The 23,962-nt window shown below is 40.4% G+C and overlaps 1 protein-coding gene across 7 annotated transcripts in view; it reads right to left on the bottom strand.

The window, feature by feature from the left end:
- The window catches only part of pdlim7 (PDZ and LIM domain 7), a 31,930-nt gene that overhangs the window by 3,209 nt on the left and 4,759 nt on the right, over positions 1-23,962 (bottom strand). For 5 of the 7 annotated variants that reach the window (XM_087172903.1, XM_087172904.1, XM_087172906.1 and 2 more), the window contains exons 3-9: positions 18,525-18,676; positions 13,012-13,039; positions 11,901-12,097; positions 2,365-2,417; positions 1,858-2,125; positions 1,059-1,239; positions 768-888 (exon numbers count right to left, since the gene is read on the bottom strand). In XM_087172903.1, the coding sequence (XP_087029029.1) occupies positions 768-888; positions 1,059-1,239; positions 1,858-2,125; positions 2,365-2,417; positions 11,901-12,097; positions 13,012-13,039; positions 18,525-18,676 (1,000 nt within the window). Of the gene's footprint in view, positions 1-767; positions 889-1,058; positions 1,240-1,857; positions 2,126-2,364; positions 2,418-7,287; positions 7,325-7,733; positions 7,889-11,900; positions 12,098-13,011; positions 13,040-18,524; positions 18,677-23,962 lie in introns of all 7 variants that reach the window. The other 2 variants (XM_087172908.1, XM_023402147.2) reach the window with 2 other exon arrangements.

The following is a 23,962-nucleotide window of genomic DNA, read 5'->3' on the forward strand; positions in this document are numbered from 1 at the left end:
TTTCCTTTGCTAATGTTTCACATTTTCTGCTACAGCATTACCTTTAAATATCCCCTGCCTGTAATTCAGGTTTAATAATCAATTTCCTATTTAAACTATGGTTTCTGTGGGCGTCTCTGTGGTGGCTAGTGCTGCTGCTGCTGACCATCAAGTTTTTCTTCAATTCTTCTTCCAGAAATCACATATATATGATTTTTTCTTTTATTCCCAGCAGCGGATTTTTCACCTTGGTGATTCCTTCATCTCTTTTATGAAGCCTCAGGAATGTGGGACAGGAGGCGTTGTATTATTAAGTATGAATGAGAGAATGAGTGTTTAGTTTGAATGTGTTTTCACTCAGGGAGGACAGAAACAAGATTATTGTTTATTTCAATAACACTAATTAGAAAATATCCTCACGTCTTTACATTATTGTTATTACTGTTGTTGTTGTATTGTTGCACTTGCCAGGTTCTTACTGCGTTTGAGCAGCCTGAATACAGACTGACTATAAAGCACATCTTACAGAGTATCACTGGTGTCATCACTGGTGGAGTAGTGGGTGCAAATAATTTATGTTTTTGTGTCCTTAATATACGACACTGGTAAACTACTCTGTACAGTCCACCACAGAGAGCACACGCGCGCGCGCGCGCGCACACACACACACACACACATTAAAACTTCTACTGCAGTTTTTCTTTTAAGATTGTTTTCTATCATTTTTGTAAGTAATGAATTATTCAGACTGCTCAGGTGCAGTGTATGTCAACAGTTCAGTTTCTCACCTCTCTCACAGTAGGGTTCGCCCTCCTCCATGTAAAAAGCTTGGTTCCTGATGGCAGTCTTGCAGGCTGCACACTTGAAACACTGAACATGGTAGGTCATCTTCAGGGCATGCATGATTTCCTGACAAGGTGAGAAAAGGTTGTAATTTTTTTATTTCAGTTTAGCCAGTGTTGCTAAAGCACAGTGGAGGTACGATCAACTCTGTTATTCTCTATTCAAGTGTAAAATGTCTCTCCCATGTTTCTAGGTTTATGCTCTGACTTTGCCGGACACGATGAAGCAGCTCTCACCCCTGTGATCTTCTTTTTGCACTTGGCACAGTTAGGAGCGTATCGGTTATCGTGGCACTTGGTGCAGTAGACAGACCCTCTCTCCTCGAAGAAGCCCCCCTCGTCCAGGACCGCCTTACACTGTGAACACGCAAACTCCTCCGGGTGCCAAGAACGGCCCAGCGCTACCAGGTACCGACCCCTGGACAACACACACATACACACACATAAAGAACACATCAGATGCATTATCAAAGTCTGAGAAATAGTTTCTACTTTAAACGAAGGAAACACAAACAGATGCGAGATGAGCTTGCCCAGATATTTCAAACTATGACCCATATATGATGAAATCTGGACTGGACATGCCCCCGATCACAGCATTGTAAAACGTCTTATCAAAAAATCTCCAGATAAAATCCAGATTCCAGAAACTGGAAACACCTGTTTAGTTCCACTGGCAAATTGTACCGTCATTTGTTGGAAAACAAATCTTCAAGTCTTTGCTCACAACAGTGACCAGAATAATGACTAAGATTTCTCTGTTATCTGCGAAATGTGTGAAACGAGATTTAAATTATTTCAAAGTCAGCATAACTCTTGTCTCCAGTGATAACATGACGTCTCCAAACTCTGTTAATTATGCTGACTGACTTCATTTGCTGCAGACATTCAGTCAGTATCGTTGTGCCTATTAACTGTCTTTAATGATGTGTCATTTTTCTAACAGGGCTTTGAAGGGAGCAAACATTGGGACTATTTTATTCTGGTAAAATGAGTCAATCAAACTGTCCGCGTGGACAGGGCTGCGCAGCGTCACCTGATGATTTTGTTGCAGGCGCCGCATACTGGGGTCCTCCCGCTGTCTTCAGGTGCCTGCTGCGCTGCCTGCAGGATGGAGCTGCGGTTCTGCATGGGTGTCGGCTGGACTGGCTGCTGGTGCTGGGTTACGACGGTGCTGGTCTTGTCCGGGCGAAAGCGGTCGGCGAAATTAGGGTCAGTGACCCAAGGTGGTCGAGAGGAAGTACCCGAGCTGCCCGCTGCTGCGGCGCCAGTCTTGGAGCCTGAGCCACAGAAACCGAGGTGATCTGTTTAAAAATTACAGCACTTTTTGGCCATGACATAATTTACGACTTAATCATGTCACAAACTGGGGACACTTTAATGTAATATACATGCTCCCTCCAGATGTCTGTTGTGACAGGTTTGTGTGTCATGTTGTTTCTGCTGATGCTCACGTATTGACACTTAATAAGAATCTATTAGCACAACCTCTGCTGGATGCTGCTGCGGTTCTTTTTACGCATCAGCAGGAGCAGAAACTCACCATCTGGTTTATCTGCTGCCTGGGCCTTGGCAGGTGAGGGAGTTGGCTCAAGGCTGTGGGGAGAAAATGACTAATTAGTAAAGGTACATCTCTCTCTCTCTCTCTCTTTCTCTCTCTGTGTAACCATGGTTACTGTTCAATGAATGAACTTCATGTTGGATATCAGCGGCAGTGGCTGTCTCAATTAAATTGTGCCACAGATTACCTTCTGTGTGAATGATCATTAGCATCATCATCATTAATATTAAACAGTATCAACAGGGTAGCGTGGTGTTCTCACCTGTTGTGGCAAGATAAGCTGGTTTAGTGGTAAATTCAGCTGCATGTTAAAGGAAATACATGGAATGGTATAATGGAATTTCCTCCAGAAGAATTGAAATATTTGTCTGTCCGCTTTACAAAAATCAATCATGTAATTAAAATAATTCATTTTGAACAACAAGTTATTTCAGCTCTGCATTGAAACGGTTCAAGAGCTGCTACTGTAATGTGAGCGATAAGCAACATCTCCTTGGATTGACTGATGTCACTCACAGGCAAAGTTAGAAAACGGAGAAACTCATCAGATGTGTTGTACTGTCAGATTTGGATGCAGAAGGGCTTCACTTCCAGACTGCATGTGCAGAAGTGTTGAAATAAAGAGTTGTTTCTACATTTCAAAGTTCTGTTACCCGCAGCAAGCGTCACTATATTCAGAAAATCTTCAAACCATGACTGAGACGGAAAAACAACTTCTGAGCCAAGACAGTGAGCTCTGGAGACATCTTATCTGGGGAAAAATATAACACTGCCTTAGGCATCTATCATGTTTACATCATCAACTGTGCCATCTACAATAAACTAATGAAAGATGATGAAATCATTTCTCATTTGCAAATAAAAAAAAAAGGAAGATGTGAAATGAATTACCCTGCAACAGCCCTGTTATATAGCATCGCCTGTATCAGGTTGAGTCTGCCTATCAATTATACTCCTTATGTATTCATACAACTAAACACAGGAAGTTACAGAGGCAGGAGAAGTTATAGAAATGCAGCTGGGAGCTATGTAGCAAGAAGAAGAAGAAAATCAGTCTGCTATTTTCCAAACAGCATACTCTGAATAATAAAGGACATTAAATCCCTTTGCAATAGCAATAAGATGGCTTGCAGGGCTGGTGACAGGGAGAGGAAGTCAAATCTTTCTAAATTAAGGAGGGTAAAAACCCTTGCCAGGAGATTTTTTGTAAGAAACTACAAAAAACAGAGTGAAGGAAGAATGGAGTCTGGAAAACAAGGATCTCTGGCAGCCGGGTCAAACAAAGGACAGAACAGACCTCTTTCAGTCTCTTTGACTCAAAGGCCCTGGGTCAGCTGCCCTCTACCCCCACGCTGGCAAGCCTAATCTCTGGAACCCCACCTAACAACTCACAAAACAACATCCTGGTCAACGCTGCGGCCCCAGCTACACACCCTTGGCACGCTGCCCTGTATGACAACAGGCAAGTGGCACTGACTTCTCACACACCTTTGAGACGTTTGTTTGGCTCCACCTCACTCTGGTGGAGGTTGCAGTTGCAAATTGGAGTACATCCTCTACAGCAGCTTATTCCCTCCTGGAGCAGCCTGGGTCATGTTTCCTTGACATTTCCACTGCTTTCAACATCCTCCTCCCCCCCGTCTGCTCAGCGAGAGGCTCAGTGTGCTGCAGGTGCACAATTCCTGAATCAAAGACAGTGCAGACAGGAGGGGTTTTCTGACGGTTTTGGACATGCTGCAGAGCAGCACCCCATGGAGCGGTTCCTTGACATTTCCTGTTCACTCTGTACACCTCAGATTTCAGATTCACCTATGTTTATTGTTTGTTTTTGTTTTTTTTGGCTTCCTTTCCTGTTGGATGCATCGTACTGAGCAATGAGGAGTTTGTTGGCAGCTCAACACCAGACAGAGTTAGGACCAGGATTTGATTTCAGATAGAGTGAGAAGCCACTGACACATGTCAAACTTCCATAGTGACAAGGCAGAGGTGATGCAGCTCTACAAGAGCCTGAATGTGTCATTTGGCAAAATGTCAAACAGTGGGGGCACATCTTAGAGAGCAGAGAGTGCATTTCTACATATTGCTCTACATTTTTAATTAACAAGCTCTTCCTGTCGTTCCTCATTATTTACAAAGCACAAAGAAAACTAAAGGAAATTTGCAAATAATTGATAGAGGCTGTCATTTTTTCTTTGTTACATGTATAATGTTAAAAGGAATATCTTTTCACTTTTTAAATGAACTATTACACATTCTTTGTTTCCTGTTACTGCTGAAATTTCTCCACATGGTTGTGAACACTTATTGCTACAGAACCAGAGCGCACCATTGAGGCATTTATTTGGCAACAATACCAATTATCTTTTAGTTACCAATGACCACATTATGACCTAACCTTCATTTACATTTTCTAATGTAATTTACTTATTTCTTAAAAATAGAAGCTACTCCAGTTTAGAAAATTCATTATTTCTTCAAACGTTGTTAGGCAGTGCATTTCTCACTCACTCCCATGGCTCACATTGTTTCGTTGGTTTCCGGTTTCACCTGCCAAGTTTCTGTTCACATGTTTCTATCACAAACCATTAGGAAATATCACCCTGTTACAAGGTTTTCTTCTGGCCAGCTAAAGGCAAAATAACATTTTGTACCTTTTCCACAGACCAGCTTTCTGAATAGTGTGCAGCTGTCTTTTTCCTTAAAAGTTATTTCTGTTTGTACATTTAAATCAGGTTAATACCCGCCCATCAAAACTATTGATCTCAGCTTAGGTCTTTTCTCTCTCTGGTTAAGAGCAGAAACTCCTCAGCTGAACGCTTAAATCTCATCATGTTGGTCTTTTCATTAGCTTTTAAATACTCTTGAATATTTTTATTTGAGGCAATTGCAACAGACTAAAGGCCGCATTTCCTCACTGCGGACCTCTGCACTTTATGAATGTGCATTACTTTATGTGTGTGCTCATTTGTTGTTTTTATGCCCGACTACCCAACAATTTTCTCTGTGAGGCAATAAAAGGAAACCTTGAACCTTGATCTTTGAGGAGACACCCCATTAATTCAGAACTATATAAATACTGAGGAAAACTCTGCTTCTACATAATCATTTTTGTGCAGTACAAGTAAATAAAGAAATTGTTGTGACTCAGCTAAAGAAAGAGAGAGTTGAGAGTTGGATATAAAGAGATGGATCATTTTAAGCTTCAACAGTGAAAAAACAAGAAGAAAAGAAACACACAAAGAAGAAAAGGACGGAGAAGCAAGAATTGCTTTTTTTCAGATGTTTTATATTTTTGATGACAGCAGAAAAAAGTACAGATTTATCTTCCTTTTCTTTCTTAATGGTTGGAGAAGCCTACTAGATGAGGGGGTCTGAAATGAAAACTCTAAAGGATGAGGAACTCAATAAATGGAAGCAGGCAGAGACAGAGAGTGAGAGAAAGACAGACAGATCAAAGGGAGGGTCTGAACTTCACAATCAAAGAAGAATAACGAACAGAAAGGCGCTTCCCACTGCTGAGACCCCCCTTCCCACCTTCCCACTCGTTTACTCCAAGTAACGCAGTGTGAAATGGAAAATAGGGCTACAGACACAGTGGTCCACAGTGTTGTCAACAATCATCAAGTCAAAAATTCAGAGGGAGATCTTACACTTAGGCTCAGTATGCAAGGTTCCACTTTGGGCTTTGTCATCTAGGCTACGTTTCTTCTATTTTTGCTTTTCTTTATTTCCCCTTTTTCACCCCATCTGTATCTGAGGTGAATTTGTTAACTGCCATTGGACGGTCGGCTATCTTCGTCGTCTGTGTCACGTAGTCGTTGCGGTGTGGCTATCGCTAGCAGGCTCTGGCTGGGCTCTGCATCCCATGGCGTCTGGGATGTCGCTCAGGATTTGATATTGAGAGCGCGAGCAGACCTTTCGTGGTGCCAATCCCTCAGACGGGCATAGCGGGGACTCTGAATCTCAGTGAGGAACTTTTCCCTGACCACAGTCAACAGAGATAAACAGGAAGGAAATAGATTGTTGGGGAGAGAATAAATCAAAAGAAAGAGCATGAAAGAGCAGAAAGTGGAGCAAAGTGCAGAAAAAGGTGAATAAGTAGCAGAGGAATAAAACAGGTGAAACAGCATAGACAGAAAAAAGACATGACAGGTTTGGAAGGTAAATTAGAAACTGAATTTAAGGAATAGTATGACAGTTTGTGAGATGCACTTATCCACTTTCTTGCCAAGAGTTACATGAGTAGATTGATTCACATATCTGTTTGCACTAAGATAAACTAGGTAGCTGTTGCTGTAGCTTCATGTTTAACAAAGACTAGAAACAGCTAGCCTGGCTCTGTCCAAAGGTAACAAATCCACCTACCAGCACCTCTTAAGTTAAACTAATTAACACATTATATCTTGTTTGTTTAATCCGTAGAAAAACCAGTGTAAAAATGACACAATGTGGTTTTACAGGGGATTAAGTGCCAGATTATTTCTTGGTGGGGGGGTGCACAGTCCTTTCCAGGAATTGAATGTGCTCAGCCAAAAAGTGTGACTCAGACAGATGCAGGTTAGTGGATTTTGTTATAGACAGAGCCAGGCTAGCTGTTTCCCCCTGTTTCATTTCGTTATGCTAAGCTAATATGCAAGAAAGCAAATGAGCAAAAATGTCAAATTTCAGTTGAAAGCAATTAGTTAATTATACCATGGAGCAGATCCTTGTACTAATGATACAAAGCATGTACAAATCACACAACAAATGCCAGTGTCTGAACAAGCAAAAATGTCAATAGCAAAATATCAAAGGCAGATTTAGAAGTCGAGATATTATTCAAAATGATTGCCAAACTGAAGCCTTCACACACAAGTGCACAAACACAAACACTTGTGTTCAAACCAACAACACTCAGGTTTTTACCTGGCCCTCTTCATGTTTTCATCATCTGGGTCCTGCACTGAGAGATCCAGGAGAGACACACACAAATCAGCATGCCTGACTGATTGAGTTGACACACACCTACTGTTGCCTTTTGACAGACAAATAACCAGTTGAGCACATGCCGACCCCGGCATGATAAGTAATAATATACATTATATTGTAGATGTGCAGTTGATTTGTCAGACTGGTTACAGTCATGTAAAAAAAAAAACATGCATCGCTGTCACTGAAGACAGCAGCCACCTGACAGTTCCTGACTCTCTCCACAGCTGAAAAATGGACACCCTTGTCATCCACCTTCCCTGTGTCACTCACTCTGCTGTCATTCTCACTGATAGTCACTATGAACACATCAGATCAACTGTTCAGTGCTCCTACACCACCCTCTGTATTGTCTCACTCTTCAGGCCTGAGTCCTGACTTACTGAAGTCGGTGCCTGTGAGCTGGGCCAGGATGCGGAAGGAGCGGGACTGTGTGGTGCCGGTGCGGGGCTGCCAGTCCTCAGTGTCCTGGATCAGCCTCTTCTTGCTGCGGTCGTTGGGGATAAAACAGGGCACGTTCTCCACCCTGAGGCCGTGCCTGCACGCACACACACCCAGCAGCAGCACACAGCAGGCACAGTTAACACAATCCCATCAAGGGACTACCTACTAACACCAACCCAGCTAATCAGGTGACCTTAAAAATAAAGAACATCCTGAACAGATCATGCAATACTTAGGAGGAATGATCAGTATCACAGTCACGCACTAAGTGAGCTAATAGGTACCCATTACTGAGATTTCTCATGGGCACACTGCAGACTCATAAATGGACATTACCACATCAGAAATTGTATTTATAACTGTCATTACAATCAACAGGAGAAAAGCTGTCAGACTACAGAGCCCAGCCTTGTTTGTAGAAGAATTTTACAACAAGCTTTGATTCTGCTACACAACTCAAGAAGCAGCACAAAAAATTCTTTTCATTCAAACATCGTTTTTTTCAACACAGCATGCATTCATCAAAAAGCGAGTAGAGGATGAAAGATGAATGGTTATTAATGACCTGGCATCTTTGTTCTGTAAACCCAATCTGAATCTACACAAGAGCATCAACACTTTTCTCTCATCATTATTAGCCTGGCCATAATAACCTATATAACCTATAAGCCAACAAACCAGCCGGCATGCAGCCGCCCCTTACTTGGCCTCTAGGTACATATCATCATAGTAAGTAGCTTCACCCCTGTAGAACAGACCAAAGATCAACAAAGACAGATTTATGAAGTTAACAGAGGAAAGACAAAGGATAGAGGGGGACTAAATAATTAGGGAGAGATTTTATTAGACATAATACTAATATATGTGTAATTCTGGCCTATGTGTCAATTAAACCTGTCCTATATAACGAGATGCTAACTGGTGATTTAATGGGAAATGGTCAAATGGATTCTAACAGAGCAGTGGTTCCCAACCCGAGGGTCGGTCCACAAAGCTCTGCAACAAAGCTACACACTGCTTTGTTTAAAGAGGTCACAAGACAAAAAAGTTGTGAAACACTGTTAAAGGATGGGAAATATTGTATGCGAGTGTAAATAACAACTTAAAAAGGCAAACAAGCAATTATTATATTGTACTGGATTGTAAATGGAAAAAAAAGAAATATACTAACTTGTCAAGAGTTTCCATCTGCGGAGTTAAAACAAAAGAGGAAAACAAAAGAGAGAGGAAGAAGTCAGAGTTCAGCTTTGGGTTAAAGGAGAGACAGAACATGTCAATGTATGACAGAGGTTTTATACAACGGAAAACCAAAAATACTGCAGGATGCAAAAAACATGCAAGAGGTGACACGAGACATGCTGTTATTGTCAACAGGCTCTGTGAGAGAAAGATGGCATTGTTTGCTTGTCAAATCATCTATTGTCACCCTGACCTAAAATGACTCCCTAGATTTGGCACAAAACCTTTGCCGTTCCGCTCCTCTCACCCATGTGCACAAATGCTTTTCAGTATTATGTAAATGCCTGCGCATTTGCCAAAAAAAACAGCCTTGTCTAATTTCTGGGTCCCTGCAGTTAGTCTAATTTTTCATTGTACTCTCATACACCGCCTACAACCACAAATGCCACAGCAGTGACCTATTATGATGTCAGTGTAAGCTCCGTAAAAACAATATCACACAAAACCTGTTTCAAGACAACAGGCCTGGACACATTACACATACGTTGTTTACATCAAAACCGTTTACTGTCTGAAGAAATCCAACAATGTCTTCATCAAACTGGGCTCACACTTTAATTAGGCTCTATTCTTTTCAAAAATGGCCGGACGAATGAGTTTGGGCTGTTGGCAGAGAAACTTCTCAAGCATGTGAAGCCTCTCTGGAGTAAGCAAGTAAGGCTGCTTAAATAATCCAGCACCAGGGCAGTAAAGGGTGTGTGAGAAGTCAGCAGAATTTATGAGTGAGGCTAAATACAGCAACAGACCGCATCTCACCAATGGCTGCAGTCAGACCACTGCCATGACCCAAATTACAGGACCCAGACTGGCCTATCCTTCAAGACCATTTCATGCCATACTGTCAATTTCAGGATCACTTAAATTATATCTGGATCCGTTCCTGGAGTCCTTGTAAAATCTGAAAACCTAGTGGAAAAATAAAAACGGGAGAATACTGCCATTTATCTTTTTTGTAATTATAGCTGCAAGAGGTCATGGGAACATTAACTTCATTTTAATACACAGCAGAAATGATTGGAGCTTTAAAACTGCCACCGCCAACCAGTCCAGTTTACATGCATGTTTGTGGTTATGGCCAGAAATGTGTCTTGTGTAGTTACAGTGACCTTTGACCAAAAAAAATCTAATAAGTTCATCTTCGAGTCCAAGTGATTTTGAACCATATTTGAAGAAGTTTCCTGAAGGCGTTTCTCACATATCACGTCCACAAGAATGGGACGGACGGACAGACGGACTAACCAAAAACATAATGCCTTAGGCCACAACTGTCGCTGGCGCAAAACAATCAGCTTTCACACCAAGTTACTGTTTTTTAATAATTTACAACCAAAGGTGAGAATCAAAATTTTTAGTTTTAAAGAATAACTTTTAGCAACTGCATCAGAGATTCACTTTTCCAACACAACAGATCAAATATTTACTTGAGGGACTAAACATGAGAAGGGCTCTCTCTCTTAGAGCTGGTAAAACATAATTTCACCTTTTGGCTCATAAAATCTATTTAATTGATGATTTAGTTGCTACCCTGGTTAAACAGTAAAAATATGAACCATGATCAAGCTTTTCCATCATTATTAGTCTGTAACTATCTGCGCAGCCCTGTAATTTCTGCAGCGGTAACTGCCGACAGATTCATGGCATCAGTCTAAAACACTTCAATTCTAAAATAAATTTGTTTCTAGTGAGATCATCATTGAGGTTAATTATTTGTAAGCATAATGCAAAAAGAGAGCTATAATTAAATGCATTATTGGAGGTCTGACTTGACTTATGTAGTGATGCTTTATATAAAGAAAAACTGAAGTCACAACGTGAGCTCCATGACAAGCAACACAGTCTTTGAAAGCTGAGAAATACTTTTGGTCCAAAGTTTAGTGCAGAGAGTTTGAAGGTATTTTAATGGATTTGAAAATTCTGCCATTTATACAAGATACAACGAATAATCACAACCTCTAAGTAACAAATCTGTTGAAACAGCAAGTCACTTATAAAAAAGGTGGACTGTTTTGCAGGAAATGATAAAGACTGTTCTACTTTTTAGTTTGTTTCTCTGTCTCTCTCTCTCTCTCACACGCACACGCACACACACACACACACACGGAAAATAAATCTATATTTACTAAAATAAATCATAACATCTGCAGCGGTCAAAACAAAAAACCCCAACACACCCAGAGAAAAAATAAAATGGATTTTACAAGACCATAAAACTGTGAGTGATTATTGACACATCCCTCAGTAATCTCTGTAAAAACTGTTTTTCATCCGATAAATTCCACTGTAGACGTCTCTCAGCTGGAGGAAGCCAGCGTGAATTGCATATGTCAGCTAAATATTCGCTCTTCTCCTAACAAAGTGTTTGCTTTCACCTGTCTGAGCCAAAATATGATGAAGGTCAACAAGATCATTTGGGTCTGTTATTACAAAAGGTTTGACAACCTCCTCCTTCTTGTCTAAACTATTCTATGGCCATGAGTCTATCATCACACCATCCATAATGGCAGGTTACTATTACTGCTGGTGTGTTTAACAATAGCATACGTTTATACAAAAGTTATCATATTTTTGCCATCTTGTGTATTAAATTACTGTCAGACAGTGGAATCATTAAGTTGATCTCAGCAGTGAGTCAGCAAACATTTATGATGTTTATTCTTTATTCTTTTCTGTAATGTTTCTTAAAACCGGTGACATAGTTACAATGACAACATACTGCAGAAGTGATTGAAGTAATGCAGTCTGGAAATCCCAAAGGAGTTATTTTCTCTGAAGTGTAAACCCATAATAATGAAACGTCAAAAATACCATTAAAACCACATCAGTCACATTGTGGTACCAAAGGTAATCGTGTTTATTTATCCACCTACCCATTCTGTGGCTGCTGCATATTGGCACGGCCCTGTGAGCGCGGAGTGTTAAGTTTAGGCGAGTAGGCAACAGGTTTTATAGCAGGTCCTGAGTTGGCACTACCACCACCTGCTGTAAATGGCCTCGCCATCTTGTTAATGGTTGTGCTGGGGGCAAAGGAGTACTTTGGCTGAACAGAAGCCGGAGCAAGTGAGTCCTATGAGGGTGTGGAAGAGGGAGAAAATGCAGCACAGTGCACAACATGCATTTAGAAATTTCTGACACACAGTAAAAGTTCCTTCTGCTGTTGCACAATCCCAAGCTTTGTGTGAAGAAAGCTTCCCGTGCAGCCCAATATTTTTTCATAGCAAATGATTACTCAATGCTGCAGGAGCAGCTCTGTCAAAGCCTCCGGGCTTTTCTCTGCGCACGGAAGAAGTGCTTAAGAAGTGTGAACACAGCCATTTTATTTGTGTTGGCAGTCAGCCAAGGACTGGCCAAAGTAATCTGCTACTGTCGCTAAAATGAAAATGCTCAAAGTGAGAAATTGTCATATTTGACTGACATGTCTCACTAATGAGATTCCTCACTGAGCATTATGCATGGACTGCAAAAGAACACCTACTAAAATGGAACATTGACTTTGTGTGAGTATTATGTTCCAGCTGCTTCCCTAAAACAGCGTGCAGCACAAAGCAGTTCATGACACCACTGTGCTATTCAAACTGTAATCAGCTGGGCAAGTAGCTCTCGAGGGGCTTCACAATGAAAGCAAATGTATCAGTATTTTTCTGGCATCAGGGATTGTGCAAGGCATTACAAAAACAGGCTACAAGGAATTTCAAAGGAAGATTCGCCACACTCATCCAGCAAACATCTCATTTAGCAGCTCACTGATGCTTTGCTAATGCACAGTGCAAGGACTCTGTGAGAGCTTGACAGGTGACTCAGGTGAATCAGATGAATTTAAACACAAAGTGACATAACACACTGTTGAGGCCATTTGTGAACAATGATAAAAGGGAGTTTCAGATTCAATTAATGTCACTGTAATCCATTAGCAGACCATGCCAAAGCATCCAAGTGTTCATACAGACGTGAGCTCAGTGTTTCAGACAAATAAAGTCTTACCTTCTGGTCTCCACCTGTTTTGAAAGCTCTGTGGAAACAAAAGATGGGGACAGTAATTAAAACATTGTTTCATCAAAATCAGTGTGCATGACAGTGTGAATATTTACAATTTCCAAATCACAAACGTGCAATGTTTCAGGTAAAAGTTGTGTTTGATACAACCCTCTCCCAAAATGTTTTGAGTGTATTATTTTTTTGTTACAATTTATTATGTATAATACTGCAATACTATTCCTGAAATAATTCTAAACAATAATGTTTTGCTTGTATTATGCATTCTACTCAATTTAAATTACAATGACAAAATCTATCATAAACAAGTGTGATACACTGATACTGATATTAATGCTACTCAAGGTGAAATATCAGCCTCATATTTCACAAAGACTAAATAATAAAGTGACTTCAGTTAGACCTCACATGAATAATATAGGTCTTATTGTTGTAGTTCTTTCCCATTGGTTAAAACAACATTCTACTTACATAATTTAATTACAGGGACAGAAACAGGAACTTTGTTAGAGACAGTTTTATGAGGGGTGTTGTAAACAAGTGATCAGATGGGTTTTAAACAAGTCCAGTTTAACCCACTTATCTAAACCACTCAGATGCCAGAATGGAAGAAAATGCACTGAAAATGTCCATTATAATCATCAATCGCATCATAAAACTGCATAACTACGACTCATTTACGACCAAGAAGTAGCCCTGCAAAATCTACTGTTGGACTGATCTTAACTGACATTTGGGTCATAATTTCACATTTGTTTTCATATCCAAACATGTGGTTAAGATAATAGGGTTAAGCTGGGCATGTCTACTGAAACTGCTTGTATTTTAATGCCACATGGACTCCATTGTCTCAAGCAAAGTCCCTGCCTGCACACATCTCAGCAATGAAGCTAATCAGCAAGATGGTACAAGCGACAGAGATAAAAGGAGGAAAGAACCACGTTGTTGGTTGTTGGCAGTGACACCCAAAAACCTCACTACTTTCCACAGTCTTATACTGTCCCCAGACTCACCCCCCAGCTAAGAGTGGCACAGTGATGTACACTTCTTAACTCTAATCCCAGGATTCATGTTATTGTGGTGCCTTCACTGACTTGAGCAACACAGCAGATAGTTCATGAAAATATCTTCACACATTAAACATGGATTTTTTATAATGCCAGCGAACGCTAAGGCAGCTAAACATAAACCCCTACCGTCCCCAAGCCACTGTTTGCATGCTACACAAAGCCACAATGAGGTTAAGGAAGAATGAACCAACCCTGCAGTCACCCCTATTGTTTCAGAGTACAATCACACACAAAACAATGGACTGCTTCCTGTGTCAATGAGAAATGAATAACTGCTCATGCCAACGCCTTGTCACCCACTCACAGAGCTATGTTAAAGACAGGATGACAACATGGCTGAAGAGATACAGAGAGAGAGGAGCGAGGGCAAGGCATACTGACATGTCTGTGCGTGTCACATTTCTGGGAAGACAAATCAATGTGACGTTCACAGTGCTTCAGCTCGCCTTAACCCACAATTTGATGAGTCACACTTGAAATCAGGGACATAAGGAGCGAGTATGACGGCTGTTCTGTTACTGTATTTCTTCTGGCAAACTGAGTTTACATGAACAAGTATGGAAATGATTAAGTCACTGCTTCATGGAATAAGTTGCTTGGGCTGAGATTGACCTGTGCTGAAACTGAATATGCACGCTGTATGAGATCATTTCCTGCCTCGTTTCATGGGTCACTTATGCTCGATGATGCATGCTTGGCTTTCAAGCTAACTTCAGATAAAATGTGAAGTTTCACCACAGGAAAAAAAGAAAATTCCCATGATACCATTATCAAACTTGCACACATCACCAACATTCTCCAACCACAAGCCTCCAGGCAAGTCACTGGCAGCGAAACACTGAAATATGGACCTAGTGTGTCCCTGTAGATGCTACTTTATCTTCTTTCTTTGAAGCTGAAAATCTACTGCTCATCTCTTTCTGATTCCACTCCTTATAAAAGGCTCTGAATGAACCCAAAATCTTCCACATAAGAAGACACGAGATGATCATTGGTGTTGAACAAAATGAGGCACTAAACCAAACAATAGGCCATATCTCATCACTGTGCAGCTGTCCCCCTCTCTTGACATGAAAGAAACTGTGGATGGCAGCCAAGATACGAATAAATAAAACTGACAATACATCCTCTCTGAGAAGTGTTTCTGGAAAACAATATTTGCTTGTCTTACAATACAATAACAATAGGAGAGGGAGAGATGAAGAGAGGAGACTGGGGACTCATGGGAAGGGAGTCATGGGTAAAAACAGAGTGGAAGAATGTGAAATGTTTACCATAGCTGGACTCCACAAGGAGATGAGAAATAGAGGAGGCGAATCGCACAGAGCAGGAAAAGTATGGCTGCTGTTAAGTAAACACGCTGGCTTATTACCGGTCTATCAAAGTATTACACCACTCCCTATGGGTTAATGGTGAAAGTATAAAACCATTCTTTCATTAAAAACAGTCATGACTTATGTTTTAAAATGCACAGTAACAATAATTTCTGCCATTCTCCTGAACAGACCCTGCTGGACAGACAGAGGACACATCTGGATCATGTGTGACAACAGACTAACCCTCATCTTTCCCTCTGCATGACGTCACCTTTCTTGATCTTTATCCTTTCACCACAAAGCCAACAAGACTCTCACTGTCTCCTTTTTAATTCTTCTCCTTTCCTTTTCCTCCTCACTCTCACTCTCCGACCCATGAGTCGACTGCTCTCTCTCCCTCACACTCCTTTTAAGGCATTTAGTAAGTCAAAATACAGTACGTGCCCTATCTCCGGGGGAAAAAAATAAATGCAATATTAGCAGTGTGTCTTGTATGGAAAAAAGGAATTGCTGCTCTTTGCTAGCAAAGAGAGACGGATCATTTTACAATATCTCAACCAGATCCAGTAACTCGTGTTATAATAACCTGCTGCAATATTTAGTAACATTAAACTATATATTACACACAAGATTATAGAGGAAGTTCTACTTTACAAAGCTGCTGATCCTGCTAAGATTAATATTCTCTGTACTCCACCCACCCTTCCCTCTATTCTTACTCATCTTCCCTCCATTGTTCTCTCTCTATTCTCACCTTTCTCAAGCTATTTAACTCAAACAAAACTAATAAAGTAGCTTAATCATTACTCCTTTAGCGGAACACATTATGTCTCAATATTGATGTCTATACCAATAACTATCTGTCGTCTTCAACATTGATTTAATGTTAGAGCTGTAAATAAGGACTATTTTTATTAGAGAGTTATCTGCCAATCCTTTTTTTGTCGATTAATTGATTAATCATTTTAAATGCCAGAAAGCCAAAGGTCGTGTTTTGTCAAACTAACAGTCCAAACCTCAAAGATATTCAGTTTATTTTCATGTATGAGAAAGAAAATCATCCAATGCTCACATTTGAGCAGCCAGCTAATGTTTGGTGGATTTTTTATTTTCTTCAAATATGACTAAAACTATTATTGAGTTATAACCTTGTGGACATCCTGTCTCATATCCAATAAAAATATTTTAAAAAAGGAAAATGAACTGATAGACCCGCTGGATTTAGTGATGCGAGCAGAGAGGTCCATGCTGAGTGAATGATGGAGGAGACTGGTGTATCATGAACAATATGCAGCAAACATCCAACAGGATCTCTCAAATCTAAGACTATTACATTTAAGCTCTGGCTCTGTTTTGATCAGGAAATTAATATAAATGACCTGCGGCTGTTCTGACTCAAGTGAACAAAGGAGATTTGTCAGAACTTCACAGCTGAATCTCTCGGCAGGCAACAACAAAATGAACTAGATGTGACAATAGCTGTGCTACAGCTGTGATCATAACCTCTACACTTATGAGTATCACAGAATCAAAATGAGTCCCACGACAGCAGAGGGCTTCACCTCTATTACTTAGCAAGTCAATACCGTCTCATTTTCTGAAGGCTTTAGACTCGTGAATGGTGACATTCCATCTTTCTCTGGGAGGGAAATCTTTTTCCATAATTAGGCTCCTGGTGAAACATTTTGGCTTATAGTCTACAGAGATACTTTACCAGTCAGGAATTTCTGGCAGCAAATGCGTGAGCAGGTATCACTGTATGAAGGTTATCCAGTGCAAATTAAACTAAGAAAAATAGATTTCCTGGCTCACACCTAACAACGAAATGTTTTAATCTGAAGAAAGCATTTCTCTAATGTCATTATAAAGCTGAGGCATAATATAAGGCTGCTATGAAAATGGTATTTCATCTGAACAATGGCCAGTGTATTTACCTGACAGCAGTTGGCTTGCAGACTATTCACTGCTGCTCTTTGCTTCTTGAGGATGAAAAGTACATAATATTACTGTAATACTAATCTAGAAAGAATTCAGATAACATGTAGCTCTGCCAATAGCTCACAATCCTCTTGTTACTTTAATAAACAATAATGTTTTAAAGAGAGGTTTTTAACCTGCTTCTATATTTGAACTGGCGTCAAAATACATAATGATAGAGGATAATGCTGAATTTTGGAGAATACCTTTGTACAAGGTTTAATTGGGCAAAATTTCATGTGGGTCAGACTCATGACCACCAGGTTTTAGCCATTTAACTCATTAAAAATTGCCATCATATTTTTCAGGATCACTCTGGGTTGATATGTGCACCTGTCTCATGAATGTGGTTCCAATTGCAAAATGCACTGCAGTTTGTTTCAGCTCGACACTGCCAGCAAGACCCTGGCAAACACTTGTGCAAAAACAGCATGTTATAAATAGAAAAACCTAAAAAAAAAATAGACCTAAATATGTTTTGCACTTCAACAACTCAGTGAAGACTAGATCAAATTTGTATAAGGAGAACTAAAAAAAAATGCAGTTTGTAAAAAATTGAAATCTACATGGGAGAAACTGTGCAAGAACTTTGGGCAAAGATGTAGGTCAGACCAAGAATCCAAGAAAGATTTTTTCTTTATAAATGACCATATGGTAGCACTATCTGTACCAAAACCTAATTAATTCTTTTTTGGCTCATGGACTAACTCCAGATTTCCACTAAAATCTGTTCAGTACTTTTTGAAACACCCTGCAAACTACTGTATTCGACAAAGAGGCAAAAAGGTTCAAAAAAATATCCTCCCCGCCAGAAATTATTACTTTTTTGGACAGCATTTGCTAGTGGGGTGGTGACTTAAAATTAGTCGAATTAAATTTCAGCCAGGTCCAAATCTAAAACTAATTCAAGCCTCAGGGAGGAAAAATAATTCTTGTGTATGTGATGATAACTTAAATTTATTTTGCAACCATCTGTCATGCTGAACCAAAACTCAAGGACATTTTACTATCTCATTTTTCAGTAAGAATAAAGGAGGATACATGTTTCATGGTGATTTATGCTGCTGAGCAAGATAAAAAATGTAGGGTGAGTGATCACAGAGCAGTTTGTTGCATCACGCACTGCCAGGGGACTTACTTGCTGAGGGTGAGGGTGAGGGAGTCTGTTGCTGCTCTGATCTTGTTTTGTGCTTCCACATGGGTCATGTCCTCTGCATTGGTGTCACCAATAGACACCACCCAGTCTCCCACCCCGACACCAGCCTGAGCTGCCTTCCCGCCCGGGGTCAGCTGGAGGAAAAGAAAACACAGGGACAGAGACCAGACAGAAGTTAGAGGAGTACGTGGTTTTCATAGGAGACAACAGTGAACACAGTGGAAGAAAAGGTCTAGTAAAAGGGGCAGCTCTGAGGGCCAAAGTGCAACTCCAATAACTATAAAATCCACACAGCTGATGATCATTTAATTGGTCTAATACATAAATATTCTGAACACAACAATGCTGCAGTATTTGTAGTCATCTTGTATCTTCGTCTCTCAAGGGTGGTTCGATGTCATGTTTCAAAAAGAAAATATTTTCAAAATCAGAGTTTAAAAATGACCATTACCTTTATCTCACACATGTCAGTAGTTCAAAGCAAAACACACAAAACGTCTTGTTCGCTTGACTTTTCTGCACTGTCTGTTGACAGCACCTAATAATCAACTCAGGGAGTCTGTGTGTCTGGGTCTGATGAGCCAGTCCAGATATTTCACTCAACACTACCAGGAACAGGCATTATAGGTCATCATGATGTCATCAGTCATCACCATATAATTTACTGCAGATGTGACTTAAGACTATGAGAGGAACTCCTGAAAGCTGCAGACAGGGACCATATGTTACATATAGTCATATCATTTACTGGAACAACCAATACACTTTTCCTCCATCCAGACAGGTAAGTCATTGACCAGTTTCACTGATAAAAGCATGACATCATCCTCTCGTGGTGACACGCAGACTGCAGACATATTGAGTCAGAGCAAATGAGGCTGGAGTCTTGTTACAAACAGGAAGAACTTGCCATAGTCTGTATGGGTAGTAATGGTTTTGTACATGTGCATATACTGCGCTGCTTGTCCATGTCCTCTAAAACCCCTAATATACACTGTGCCGATGCCAAATCGTGTTTAGTAAGGGCTTAGTCAGCTTGTCCATGTGGCTTAATGAAACTTGAGACTCGTGCCAAATTCTAAGATAACTGGAGTACAAAGTGTTCAGCATCAGATAAGGGAGTGAGTGCCAGGATTTCTGGCAAAAAACCTATTAGGATTACTCTCTGATGTCATGGATCCCTGCAAATGTTAGCTCATCAAAAGCTCAGAGGACTCAGCGGTTCAATCAATAGTTTTCTGCCATGTTCAGCTAAACTATCACACTTGCCGCTTTGATTCTGCACATTAAACATAAACACTTGTGCGAGCAGGGAGGTAATATGCTCTGTAAAATGATGACAGTTCAGGCTGAAAAACTGCTCGGCACCCCACAAAGACAACAAAGTTAGAGCCTGCCTTGATTCAAAACATGGCAAAGCTAAAAATAGGAGGAAATGCATTCCTCAGACGCAATCCAGGCTACACTTATTTTACAGCCAAGTTCAAACATCACTTTAATTGCCTTTGATTTGTGCTCACTGGAAGCAATTAGAGGGGTTAAGAAAGAAATAATTTCTCCAGTTTCGAAAGAACTTCAAAAGAGTTTTAACAGCTTACACAGGAAAAAAACAACTATGACATGGACACGTGTGACATATTCTGAAAAGGGGTACAGCCTGGAATAATGTCACTGAGCTTCACTACAGAGAGCTGCAGTCCTGCCCCCATTTTTACTACTAGATTGGCTAATAAAACTTGAGCACATCGTCATTTTACGAAAATACAACAATTATTTTGTTAGCTTTAAACAACAACATATCCCTTTTAGCCACAGAAGCACTGCAAAAGCCTCAAGAGAGCTGTAGTTGTTAAATGCTAACACAATAAATGGTCTTTAATTTCTGTAAAAACTAAGGAGATCAAATACTTCTAGCCAGTAAAGTAATAGATAGAAATGTAACGTAGAATGTGGGCAGAAAAAAAACTAAAGAGAGAATTATTAAAGAAGCCATTTATGAGCTTTACAATTAGAAGTAAAAGCTGGTGCAAACTAATCTTGAAGTGGCAGGGGTTGACTTTGTTATTCTACTTTAGATAACAAGAATTAAAGGAAAAATATAAATAAATGAATGGGAGAAAAGTGATATAAATGTTTCCATACAGAGTACGAGAGTGCACTGAATAGTTTGCTGACTATGAAAATGCTGAAAATCAGTTTGTATGCAGTCATCAGATCTACACCCACTGAACACCTGTAAATGTTTTTACCTGTAAGGTGAGAAAAAGAGAAAAGAAGAGAGGAAAAGAAGCCATAAAGACTGTAGATTGTATATGTACGTACATGTGTGTCTGTGTGAGTTGAGCTACTGATGGACACGGACACCTGTGCTCCTGGCTCAGGTTCAGAGTGCAGCTGCTCCCCCACTTGAGAAGGCAGCAGTTAAAGTTGCTGTGCTCAGACCTTTGGTTGGAAGGGGGCAGACGGAAACCCTACACCCCCCCAGCAGTTTGTCAATACGGCAAAGGACAGTGGAAAACATGTTCTTGAATGCAACGCACTGCACCGTACACTCACAACAACCAGGGTTCTAACATGATGGTGCAGTCGTGATGTATGATAACATCATGTAGCAGCGATACCACAAAGATGGCTTCTTGATATGGTCAGCTCCTCTGATGCACGTACCTAACGAGAAGCAGGCTCATTCTCTCATAAATTATTTTGTGCAAATGTGATCAGAGCTCCCCTCACACCAATGGCATGACGTTTGTACAGCTGACGGTATTCACAACTACGTGATTAGCTTCGCTGCCTGTTTCAAGTCTTTTTGGCAGAGCGCAGTCACAGAGCTGTTCTGGTAAGCTATCGTATTTCAAAGAATTAGCCAACCTTTCAAAATGCAGCATCTTGAATTCACTTTTGAAGTGCTCCCCTTGACTGACCCTACAGGTGAGCTGGGGCCTCACACTTGCTCTCAGCTGGCTACTCTTGAGTTTGGTTAAACTAATAGTGCACTAAAATTTATCTACAGCTGTAGATATACTGGCCATGTAACTCTGCACCAGCTCACTTTTATTCTTTCCATGGCTATTTGGGGGCCGAGAGACAGTCTGTCCTTACATCACTCACACAGCACAGCTGATGCAAAGCCATAAATATCCCTCTGAGAAATGGAAAACCAAACCTGCAAGTATGTGGTTGCCCGGTAATGACTGCAGTGAAACACCTAGCACTAACTCACCTTAAAACACTGCTGCACTGATCACAACATAAGACATTCACATCAAACTAGACACAGAAGAAATGCCCCCTGCGGCCAATCTATCAGTAAAGTCCTGAATTATTAATTCACCCCTCTAAGAAGGCCTCTCTTCCCAGAGTTCGTTTGAGTGAGAGAGGGAATGTTTAAGAGTATACCAGTGGTAAAGCAGCAGATGGCCTTCGAGTCAGACAAAGACACGTACACAAATACAAGACATGATGACACATCCAGCTATGCTGGTGGAGAGACGTTCAAAAATGTCCTCACTCGCTTATTGACATGACATCATCTGTAATTTCCTCCCAACATTTGATTTCAGTGGCGTGGCATGTGTTTGTCGATAGAAACCAGATGGTGCTCAGGAGGCTCAGTTATAGTATCATAATGTTTATGGAATCGCAGTGGCAGGAGATCTGGGGCAGATATTTGCAGAAATTCCTCTGAAGAGTTGTAGGTCTGCCCCAGACTGTGGCACACTCAACTGAAACAGCAATGAAACAGCCTCATGACAACATCTTGCTTCCTAAATGTTATGTCTTTCCTGTTGAAACAGGATGTTGGTGCAAACATGGGGAGAGATATCATTTTACTTAAGAAAACCTTCGTCCTCTCAAAAAATAAAAGCAAGAGAAAAAGTTGGTACAAAGACGAGTTAGAAAGGGATCAAACTCACAACAACTCAACTGGCTGCCTCAGGATTTTCAAAGGTCAGCTTTCAGAAGAGGAGATGGTCATATGACGAGGGCTTACTAGATGCGTGTTTAATGTGTGTTTGACCCACTCAAGTGAGACGGCTGTCAGAGGATGATCCTCTCACAGACACTGCAACTCTCTAAACTACAACTACTCCTATTCAATTACTTTTTGGGGTTTTTTGTTGGGTTTTTTTTTTTTTTTTTTTTTTTTTTTTATACACATGAAGATGTATTTACTAGTCATGGTTAGTCCCACTCAGTCTACAAAAACATTTGTATAATGTTACTTTTGAGGAGCTTTGTCAACAGAAAATAACCTTGATGATGTCATCGGGGTTATTTTCCAGGGATCTAGTGTTTTAGAGCTCAACATTTACCAGGGGCTAAAAGTGGGGATATCTCAGCCTTTGCTGCTTTAATTTTTTACCTTTTTTTCTCCCTTCTCTTGCAAACCCTGCAACTTTATGGAAGTGCGACGCTGAGCTGCAGGAGTACCCATTTAAATACAATTTAAATGCCAATAACAATAAACTGATAGAAATGTCTGTTCACCAAAGCAAAGCAGCATCCAACCCATAGGCTATTCAAATGAGATAGAGATAGTGCTTAGGAACCAAAGTCTATTGACATGCTTGGCTATGACCTGTATCACTGTCTCAGTTGGACAGGGGTAAAATGACATCCAAGTTAAACAGAGAAAGGTTCTGCTTTTTCTTTACTTTTTCTTTTTATGGTGAAGGGTCAAGTGCACTAACATCTAAAAGAATTAGCTGTTTCCCAAGGAGTGGGATATTGATACAAAAAAGTGTCAAATAAAAGTTATCAACATATTTTTTCAGTTGATAAATGGGTGTATCCATGTTATGCTAGGTCAAAAAGTCATTTTTCCTTTCACAGTGACTTAACAGTTTGTCTTGGCATGGCCTCCGTTCCTCTGATCTCACTGGAAAAGTATTCCAGTGAGACTGGGGGAGTCCATCATATGGATGAGAAAAGTGAGTGTGGAAGACATATTAGACACTGAAAGGAGACAAGAGGATTGTCTGTTGGCAGCGACAGGGTGGATACAAGAAAAATCTCAGGAATGCTGAGAAAGCATAGCTTTCCAGGCTCACAGACAGAGGAGGAAGGAAACATGAGCATTCATAGACCATGGAAACCCATTTACTAACACACACACACACACACACACACACACACGCACACACACACGAGGTAACAAGTCATAGACCCACAACTTTCCAAATCAATATCAGTCCCCATTTACAGTATATCAAATACAAGGTAAATGATTAAATATTAAGTTATTGATGATGTCACAATCAGCCACAGTAAAACCAAACTCAAATTAACTAAATAACAATGAGCATTAAGTAGATCCAGTCTCAACAGCACTAATTGTCATCTAATCTTTACAAAAACACTTAAATGCATTGATCTTTCAGGAGTTATCACTTGCAATCTCTCTGCCTTACAGCGTT

The sequence above is a fragment of the Seriola lalandi genome, unplaced genomic scaffold, assembly GCF_002814215.2.
Source record: "Seriola lalandi dorsalis isolate HSWRI2012SDOR001 ecotype SW California unplaced genomic scaffold, Sedor1 jcf7180002053898, whole genome shotgun sequence".
Lineage (NCBI taxonomy): Eukaryota > Metazoa > Chordata > Actinopteri > Carangiformes > Carangidae > Seriola > Seriola lalandi.